The 9,696-nt window shown below is 63.3% G+C and overlaps 1 protein-coding gene across 4 annotated transcripts in view; it reads left to right on the top strand.

The window, feature by feature from the left end:
• Nucleotides 1–2,315: 2,315 nt before the first annotated feature.
• CTBP1 (C-terminal binding protein 1) overlaps nt 2,316–9,696 on the top strand; it is a 28,430-nt gene continuing 21,049 nt past the window's right edge. For 2 of the 4 annotated variants that reach the window (XM_027599672.2, XM_027599671.2), the window contains exon 1: nt 2,316–2,511. In XM_027599672.2, coding sequence (XP_027455473.1) covers nt 2,472–2,511 — 40 coding nt within the window. In that variant the 5' untranslated portion in view covers nt 2,316–2,471. Of the gene's footprint in view, nt 2,512–2,749; nt 2,767–9,696 lie in introns of those variants that run through there. The other 2 variants (XM_027599673.2, XM_027599674.2) reach the window with 2 other exon arrangements.

Raw genomic sequence — 9,696 nt, 5'->3', positions numbered from 1 at the left:
TGGGGAGGCATGCATGGCATGGGCATGTTCAGAAGAGTACACCAATTCTTCTCACATCTCCATTGAGCAGGTTCCCACCTCAAATACATGGGGGTAGGGGGGCAGAAACCCCTGCCTCCAGGGAGTTGGCAGTATAGCAGAGAGAAAGTCCAGACAGAAAGGTAATTTCCATACCAGGCATGAGGGTAAGGAGGGAGGAGCAGGGGAAGGCAGCAGAAATAGCATGTGCAAAGGTCCAGTGGCTGGTGGGAAGAAGGGCCATGTGGCTGGAACAAGGTAGGCAGGGAGGGACTCCTGGCTGGAGGATGGAAGGGAGGTTAGAGGAAGGTTAGGTGTCCCAGACCTGGGGCTCTCTGTGATAAGAAGCTTGGATTTCCTCTCTGATTCATGAGAAGCCACAAAGGGATGACAGCATCTGATTTACATTCTAGGGCCCCTGGTGACCCTGGTCTGGGTGAGAGTGAGGTGGAGGGGGTAGGCATCAAGGGCACCATGGGTCTTAGTACAGGACAGGAGGAGCCAAAGGAGTGCATTGGGGGCTCTGGTCCTAGACACTGCTAAATGAGTAACTGCTGCCTGAGAAAGTGAAGGGTGTGGGGGTGAGACATGCACCCAGGTCTGGAGTTTTGATCTTTTCCTTGTGACTCATTTTGTGCCTGCGTTTAGGAAAGTTCTTGGAGACATTTGCTAAATGTGCACTTATACCCTGTTTTCTCATTTCCCCCCTATGTTCTAATTAATCCAATTTGGGAGGTATTTTCATAGGTGAGTACTAAGTAAGGATTTAAAATCATTTGTTTTGCAAATAGATACCCAGTTTCCTGTTACCCTTGATTGAATCCACCCACGCTTTCTCATCAATTTTTGAATTCTAAAAACAATAGCAGGATAACAGGATTTCAGATTTGTCCCCCGTGTCCCAGTGGGCTGTACCGATAGTTCAGTGCTAGGTACACGGCCGTTGTGTGTTACTGTTGTTTTTTCACCCAAGAGGACAGTTATGTTGCCTATCTTCACTGCCACCTTAGCACATTCCAGCTCCCAGGATTAGGGTCTCCCAGGGCTGGCTTCAGTCCCTTTTCCATCACCCCATCATCTCACCCTTGGGGCCTGGCTAGCTCCCACCCTAGGGAAATCTCCCACAGGTGCCTCTCTGGAACTAAGCATAGGTTGCTTACGGGGGCGGGGGGTACTGGGGACCCTGCTTCAGCCACATCTGGTCACCTCCGAGGGACCACGGGGCTCAGGGAAATCCCTGCGGAGGCTTCTTGATGCTGACTTCTGGCCGCTGTGCTCTCTGCAGGATCAGGAGGCTATCCCTGGGGCCTCCCATTCAGGCGTGCACCTCCTCCTGGGTCCCAGGAACCCAAGCATAAGGCCAGGTTTGCCCAGAGAAACTCTGGGATCCCAGCTGCGGCCTCCTGCGACCCAAGGCCGACTGTTGTGCACCCGCAGTGTCTCCTTGCACTGGCCCATTGAACATTTAAATGATCCCTGCCTGGGAGCGCTGGGAGGTGTGGGGCAGGTGCCGCCTGGCAGTTAAGGCCTAGTGGGTGTGGAGCAGATGGGGCCTGGTGAATGTGTGTGCATGTTGTGTAGATGGGTGCTTGTGTGGGTGTGCCGGTGTGAGGCAGGTACGTGTGTAGGACAGGTGAGTGCGCCCGCACGGGGCAGGTGGGGCCTGGTGGTTGCAGGGCAGGTGCATGGCAGGTGCATGTGCGGGTGCAGGACAAGTGCGTTTATGTGTATGTGTGTGCGGGACAGGTGGGGCCTGGTGGTTGCACGCAGGTGCGTGTGCGTGGCAGGTGCATATGCGGGTGCAGGGCAGGTGTGTGTGTGTATCTATGTGGGGGGGGCAGGTGGGGCCTGGTGGTTGCAGGGCAGGTGCATGGCAGGTGCATGTGCGGGTGCAGGACAAGTGCGTTTATGTGTATGTGTGTGCGGGACAGGTGGGGCCTGGTGGTTGCACGCAGGTGCGTGTGCGTGGCAGGTGCATATGCGGGTGCAGGGCAGGTGTGTGTGTGTATCTATGTGGGGGGGGGCAGGTGGGGCCTGGTGGTTGCAGGGCAGGTGCTTGTGAATGTGTGTGTGCGCGCGGGTGCGGGGCAGGGGGCGCCTGGCGGGGCAGGATCGTGTGCGGATGCAGGCAGGTGTGGGCAGGCGCGGCCGGCGGCAGAGCCTCGCTGCCCAGGCGGGGCGGGCGGGCGCGGCCTGCAGCCGCCCGCGTCGTGCTGCGCGGCGCTCGCGCCTGGAAACAGGAGACTGCTGGGCCGGAAGCCCCGCCCGCGCGCGCGCCGCCTGTCCCCGCCCGGTGGAGCGGCTGCTGGCGCGGCGCGGCGCGGCTCGGCACGGCGGCGCCCGGGCGCAGGCGAGCGGGCGGAGCAGCGGACGGCGCCCAGGCCGCCCCACGCGCCGGGCTCGCGGCGGAGCGCGCCGGACTCGTCGGGGCCCGCGGCCGCCCGCGCCTTTCAATGGGCAGCTCGCACTTGCTCAACAAGGGCCTGCCGCTCGGTAAGGCCGCGCGCGCGCATTTCCGGCCGCGGGGGCGGGGCGGCGGGCGGGGCGGGCGGGCGCGCGCGGGCCCCGGCTTTGTGTGCGAGTGCGCGTGCGCGCCGGCTTCCGCGCGCCGCCCGGGGCGGGGCTGGGGGCGGGGCCTCGGAGCGCCGTGCGCGTGCGCGAGCCGCAGCGTGCGAGTGCGCGTGCGCCGGCGCCGCCGTCACGCCCGCTCGCCCGCCGCCGCCGCCGCCGCCGCCGCCGCCCGCGCAGGTGACACAAAGGGGCGCCGCACTCGGCCCCCTGACCCCCAGTCCAGGCCGCGCCACACCCGCGGCGCGCCCCGGCGTCCGGACCCGGCGGACCCACGGCCCCCTCCCGGGCCCGGCCCCCTGCCTCCCGCCTCGCGTGCACCCTGCGGGGCCCGGGCCGGCCTCCTGGCGGTCGCGTGGGCTCGCCTCGCCGGGGCCTCGGGGACCTTTGCTGGCGTCCCCGCACCCCGGGCCTCGGCGCTGGCGTGCGGAGCCGCCTTGGGGTCCGGCGTGGGCCGGGAGGAGGCGGGCTGCGTGCGGGCTCCGAGCCCCGCGTGCACGCCGGGCGCCTCCCGCACCTCTGCGCGTTCGGGCGGCCTCGCGCCGCGGTCTGCATTTCCCATGTTTGCAGCATGTTTACAGTTAGCACAGCCCCGCCGGTGGGGAGGGCAGCCCCGGCCAGCAGCCTGGGACACACGCATCCCCAGCTTGGCCACCTGCACGCTGCGCTCTCGCTGAGCTCGTCTGTCGCCCCCTCCATAAGCCAGGCGCCCTGGCCCCCGTCCTGCTGCGCCCAAGGCAGCTGCGCCCCCCTCGTGTTCGGAAGGGTGTCGGAAACCAGGCCCTTGGCGGCTGCTGTAGACCACACAGGGCAGCGTGCGGCCGTGGGCGGCAGGCCAGCGGGGCACACTCCGGGGGGCTGCTGGCCTGCTCGCCGGCCAGTGCCTGGTGCCCCAGTCGAGCCCAGGTGTCGGGGGCCATGTTGCAGTTCCTGGTCCACTTGCAGTGGCCTCGGCTGGGGCCTCTTCCACGGGGGCCCTCCAAGGGTGCGGCAGGGGAGGGGCCAGCCTGGGGTGGGCCCGGGCCGCTGCCCCTCCTCCTTCCCTCTGCTGTACCATGGAGCCTGGGGCCAGGGGCTCCCTGAGGCCCGCGCCGGGAGAAGCTGCAACCACACCTGAGCCTACGAGTTGGAGGCTAGATCTTTCTCTGGCTGGGTGCCCTGCCCAGCCCTCTGCCTGCCTGCTGAGAAATGAGGGCACCACCTCTGGGCATGCCCGGGAGGACAGCCTTTCAGCTGGCAGCATCTTGGAGAAGCCCGGAACCTGGCCAGGAGCCAGACTCCTTTGTAGTGATCATTTTCCCCATGATTGTTTAGGACAGATTAACCTTCTGGAGGGGAGAGAGGGGGACCATGTACCATCCAGAAGTGGAACAGGATTGGCTTTCCTCCGGTTACTCTGAATCGAGTACCCACAGACGTGAAACCCTCACCCAGCTCCCACTTCTCGGAGTGACTGGAGAATCGGTTTGCAAATGGGGAGATGTCCATATCCCCTTTCCCCACCTTTATTCCCCTTTTCCAGGATCACCCCCCACTTCAAGAGCAGCGACTTCGTTTGTATAACAGCAGAGTGCTCAGCAGGGCTGGCCTCCACCACTGTGGGCATTTGAGGCTCCTGGAGCCATGCACACCCTCCCTGGGGTCATTGCAGGCTGTCCACTCTTGTATGGGATGGCATCCCCAAGGTTCTTGGAGGAGCAATCAAAGAGGGCCAAAGCACAGACCCAAGCCCATCCCTGGGGTGTCCCGGCCAAGCCCCTGACCAGTACCTGTAAAGGTGGAGATGGCAGTGTGAGACCATTTGGGATCATGAGTGAGCCTCTGCCAAGTGTTGGGGACTGGGGCCAGGGCCAGGCTGGGGACAGGGCTGGGGGACAGGGCCAGGGTGGGGGCCATTGCTTTCCATAGCTGCTGTGTGTGCTCACCATCATTGTCCTGCTGCCCCTGGATGTCAGCCTGGCCATGCGTGCCCTCTGGAGTTCACCTTCTCTCTGTCTTTCAGGGCTTGGCCAAAGCTGGCCATGGGGGTCCTCTCTGGACCCGTGCTTTGGTCTTTCCCCCCTCTTTGTGGCCCCCAGCGATGCCTGCCGTGTGCTCTGCTCCATTGGCTTTCCAGGTTTCTTCTAACTTGGGTTTTATTACCATCTTTGAGCACGTGGTTTGGTTTGGGCGTCTCTACAAGGGCATGTGAAGGATGCACACTTGGGGCTTCATCTGTGTCTGCCATGTGCAGGTGTGTCCCGTCCAGCCTCCCTGGGGTGTTTGTGCAGTTCTGGCCTGATCTCCTGGACAGGTTGCTGTCTCCTCTGTCAGAGATGGGCTCATGGCTGGAGTCACCTGTCTCAGCCCTGGATCCTCCTGGCTGCATTTGGGGTTTCCCTTCTAGCCTCTTCAGCTTGAGGACACAGTGGGTGGGGGACGGGGCACAGAACTGCTGAGGTCCTGCTAACTGTTCTGAAAGTCCTATGTCCTGGGAGGCTGGAGCCACCCCTTGTCTGTACATCTGTACATGAGGTTTGGCCGTGGGGTGAGCTGTCAGATGTTCCCTGGGGGAACCCCAGGGCAGAGATGAGCACCGTTCTGCGGGTGAAGGGCCCTTGGGGTTCAGAGGTGGGTCTGGCCTCGGTGCCCCCCCCGGCCTGGTGGAAGCTGAGATTGGCAGGGGCTTCCTTTGGGCCAGCAGGCCATGAGCAGAGGGCTGGGCCCATGACATGGCCTTTGTCTGCCACCAGTCTCTCACCTGCCCCCAGAGCGTCCTGTGCCAGTGCCCTTGGGGCGTTGCCCAGCCCAAGTAGCTGGAGCGCCCGTGGCTACTGGGTGTGGAGGACCCAGTCAAAGGCTTGCACATCATGAGGCTTTTTATCCTGTGGCAGCTGTCATTCTGGAAGACTCTTGGTTTCCCTGCCCTTGTGGCGTGAAGGAGGATCTGGGGGAAGGGGAGCTGTGTATGGCCCTGGCACCGCCATCTGCAGGGGTGGGGGGCCTTCCACGACGCACTTGCCTCCAGTTCCCAAACTGGACCGCACTACCATCTGCAGAAGCTCAGCTGTGCAGCAGCCTATGGGCCGCACTGGCGTGGGGCCCTCGCTTGTCTGCCCAGACAAGCCCCAAGATGTCCCAAGGGGTGCACCCATGTTCTACCAAGCCAGCCAGAGATCTCATGGACTTCCCGTCACGTGCCAGTGCCAAGGGGCTGCTCTTCGTGCTGAGTTGTTTCTGCCTGTGTCACCCTCGGGGGTGGGGGGTCCCTATGTCCCTGCCAGCCCTGTAGCCTGGCCCTAGACCGTGGCTGGGAGGATGGTGACCCCCTGGTAGGACTGGAACTTGGGACTGTTGAGAAGACATCCTACTGTGGGTGGGGGCAGGGGCCGCTTTCTGGACCCTCCCAGGTGTGGACTCTGGCCTGTTGGGAGGCCCGCTCGGTGCCTGGCACCCTCATCAGGCCGCCTGTCTTCGGCTGTGGTTAACTCTGGTCGTCCTGAGTCCGTGACATCCATGTGGTGCAGTGAGGCCTGACCTTGGAGGACATGTCCCCACCTGGGGTCTCCCCACAGCAGCTGTTGAATGTCACACGCAGAAGGGCAGGAAGGTGACGTTCTTCAGCCCCAGGTTTTTGTGCGTGGGATTCTGAAGCATCACAAACAGGACACGTGTGCACACATGTAATAGCACGAGAGAGGAGCATGTGGGAGTCTTGGTGACGGGAACATGCCTTTGCAGCAGTCTTATCCACGTGTGGATGAAAGAGCGCCTTTCTGGTTTACGATGAGTTAAGGGGACAGCGCAGTGCGAGCCGCTGACAGGGGACGTGCCCCCTGTGCCCAGCAGCTCTGTATCGCCCAACAGAGCGCCTGTCCTGCTCTGTGCAGGCTCAGCTCCCGCCAGGCCGAAGCCCTCACCCAGCACACCCTGCCCCGGGCAGCCAGTCCTGGCGCCTCCAGACCATAGCAGAGTGATGCCTCCCTGCCCCCAGCTGGCCGTGCTGGGGGCTGAGCCAGAGGAGGATGTGGTGGGCAGGTGCGGGCGGTGAGGAGCCCCTTCTTGGGAGGTGGTGTTTGGGAGGGTGTGACCAGTGGTAAGCCTGAAGCACCAGAAGGGGCCGGGTGTGCCGAGCCTGTGGGGAGCCTGCTGTGGCTGAGGGTCTGGCTTCATGGAGGTGGAGGGGAAGCCTGGTAGGGGCCGTGCTAAGGACTTTGCATTTGTGCTGAGGGTCTTAGGGCTGTGACAGTCTCTGGGTCTTGTTTCTGAAGCCTCTGACAGTGGTGGGGAGGGGCGTGCTGTCCTGGTGGGAGCACGTAGGACAGGGGGGCTGCTCTGGTTGGGAGACCCGGGCCATGGCTTCGGAGTTTGGGGCCAAGCAGCGGGGAGCACTTTGGGGCGAATTCTCAGCGTTGAGTGTGGGATGCTTGTCAGAGTTGCAGGGGGAGGCGTGGACTGGCCAGGGACACGGGATCCCGAGGTTAGGCTTGGCTGGGTTCTCGGGCACCGGCCCCCGGGGTTCCTGCTGGTGCAGGTGCCAGGGAGCTGCTGTGGTTGGTCTGGGGAGGGCTGAGCGCCCCGGGTGTCCCCAGGGTGTCCTGGAGTGTGCCACCTGCACCCTGATCCCTCCTGGGGCTGGGGGTGTGGTAGAGCAGGAGGGACGGCCTTGTGGTCAGCTGGGTGGGGCTGGGCGGAGGAGAGCTCCACCCAGGCACCCGTGGGTGGGGCCCTGGGGGCCGCGTCCCTTCCCTTTCCCCATTGCCTTTAAAGTGAACTTTCTGGCCAGCTTTAGGCTCACAGGAAGATGATGAAGGCAGCCTAGTGTGTGTCTGTGTCCCCTGCTGGCAGCTCCCCGTGCGGGCCCCCTCCTGCTGCTGCCTGACCAGCACCCACCTGTCCGACCTGGAATTCTGTGCGCACGTTTGGGACAGTGGCCTGTGCTGGTGTGTGGGGGGGTGGCGGCTGGCAGAGGCGTCTCCTGCAGCCCAGTGGCTCCTGCCGCCTCCCGCACCCCCAGCTCCTGGTGGGGGCCTCCTGCGTCACTAGCCGTGCTGACCGCCGCCCCCCCCCCCCCCCCCCCCCGCTGAGTTGCGGGGATGCAGGTGTGTGCGCTTGGTCACCTCCCGCTGTGGGCCCCCAGCCCCCCAGGGCCACAGCCGCTGCATGCCTGGCGCCTGCCAGGTGCAGGGAGGTGCCCACAAGCCCCTCTTCTGGTGAGGCTGTAAACAGCCCACGTGTCTGTCTGGAGCGGGACATCAGAGTAGGGCGGGAGGTGGCCAGGGAGGAAACCAAGGGAGCCTGGGAGTGTTGAGTCGTGGGAAGGACAGGGGCAGGGGCAGCCTGCAGCCCGCGTGTGGCACCCAGCCCGTGTCCCACCCTCCCAGACCCCCGGCCAGCTTCTGAGCCCCACCCCTAACACTCAGGCCCCGTCCCTGGCCGAGGGGCTCTCGTACCTGCTGTTTTGGAGCAGGTGGCTCCCAGGAGCCTTGTGCCGGTCACTGTGGGACGGGCACTGGGGGGCGTGGGGCGGAGGGACACGGGCTCACGGGGTGTGTAGGAGAGGGTCCTGCACCTCCCCGGGGTCCGCCCTTCAGCTGTCCCTTTGTAAATGTGGGGCCACTCCCCTGAGGGGGGAAGGTGAGCAGAAGCCCCGGCCTCCCGTAGGCGCCTGGCCCACATGTTTGGGGAGCTTGAGGCAGTCGGGTGATTTCGCCAGAAGCATCTGTACCATATCACAAAGTGTCTGCGAGGCGTTTGCTCTAAAAGAGCAGAAAATGACTGGAGACAGCACATCGGTTTCCTTGGCTGGGTGACAGTTCGGGTTGGTTTCTCTGAGGAGGCAGAGTGCCCCTTGGACATTACGTAACGCATAGCCCTGACGGTCTCCCCGCGTGCAGTCTGAGCCGCCGCGGCCGTGCTCCCGGCAGGACCTGGGACAGCAGTGTGGGGGCTCAGCTCGCGGCCCAGCGCCTGGGGGGGTGGGCAGAAGGCAGCCTGCCGTGTGCCGGGACCACCCGAACCTGCCTCCGCCGTTTAAATGCGTTCAAATAGTGTATGTTTTGCAGTAACGTCTTTTCGATTTTGCTGTCCATTTTTTTGTGTTTTGTCACGTTCTTTTTAACAAATGCCATTAGTTTTTGTGATTTTTTTTATGGCAGAGCTGCTTTACAGATAATTAGGCACACAGTGCAAATGCTTGAGAAAAGATGCTTTCAGTGAAAATATCAGACACAGTTGGGCAGCAGTGACCAGAGGATGCGCAGTGGTACACGTGGCCTGGTGGCCCTATGGCCCCCGACCCCCAGCCCTGTCCTCACCACCTCGGTTTCCACGTCTGTGTAGCGGCCGCCCTGTGTGTTCTCATCGTCCTTTGCCTGTGTCCGTGGGGCTCTCCGTGGTCGTTCTGGGCAGTGAGATCACCTGGCGGGGCTTCCGTGGGGCCCTTTCCAGGAACGAGGCCGAGTTTGGTGGGTTTTCGCACCGGGACGTCCCCCAGCACTAGCCTAGAAGCTCCTTGCAGTCACTTGGTCTCATTCTCCCAGGCACAGTCTGGCAGTGGAGTCCCGTGGCACTCACTGCTGCTGGGCTTGGCTCAGCCTCCCCGGCCCCGGTAGGTGCCGTTGTGCTGTCTGTGGGGCCCTGGGGCCAGGACGGGCAAGGGCCAGGCTCACCTTTGCTTGTGTGCAGCTTGGGCCTGAAGTCACCAGGAATCTGCCTGCCAGTCCCAGGGACCCTCAGCCTGACCCAGTCTGGCCTTTGAGCCCCACGCCTGCCAGCGCTTCCCTGGGTGGGACACGCCTCACTGTCCCTAGTAAGGGAGCTGCGATGCACCCTGGCCCCTTTAGGCTGCTCACGGGCTTCTGAACCTAGGTCAGCTGTTGGCAAAGCAAAGCTTCCTTTCGAAATCATTCTCACAAAAAAGGGTGAGCCAGGGGCACGGTAGAGCACAGGGTGAGATGCTCCGTGTGCCCGAGGGGGGTCTGGTTCTTACTGGGGCTGCACACAGCCCCGGGCCCTTGGCGTGGAGTGAGTGTGCAGATAAAAAGGCCGCCACCCGCACACACACCACCAGCCTGTGCCGTCTGCCGAGGGCCACACTGAGCACGGAGGACCCAGCTAGGGACTCTGGTT

The sequence above is a fragment of the Zalophus californianus genome, chromosome 2, assembly GCF_009762305.2.
Source record: "Zalophus californianus isolate mZalCal1 chromosome 2, mZalCal1.pri.v2, whole genome shotgun sequence".
In the NCBI taxonomy this organism is placed as follows: domain Eukaryota; kingdom Metazoa; phylum Chordata; class Mammalia; order Carnivora; family Otariidae; genus Zalophus; species Zalophus californianus.
Note: the sequence above shows the minus strand (reverse complement) of the source record. Positions and strands in the feature narration are given on the sequence as shown.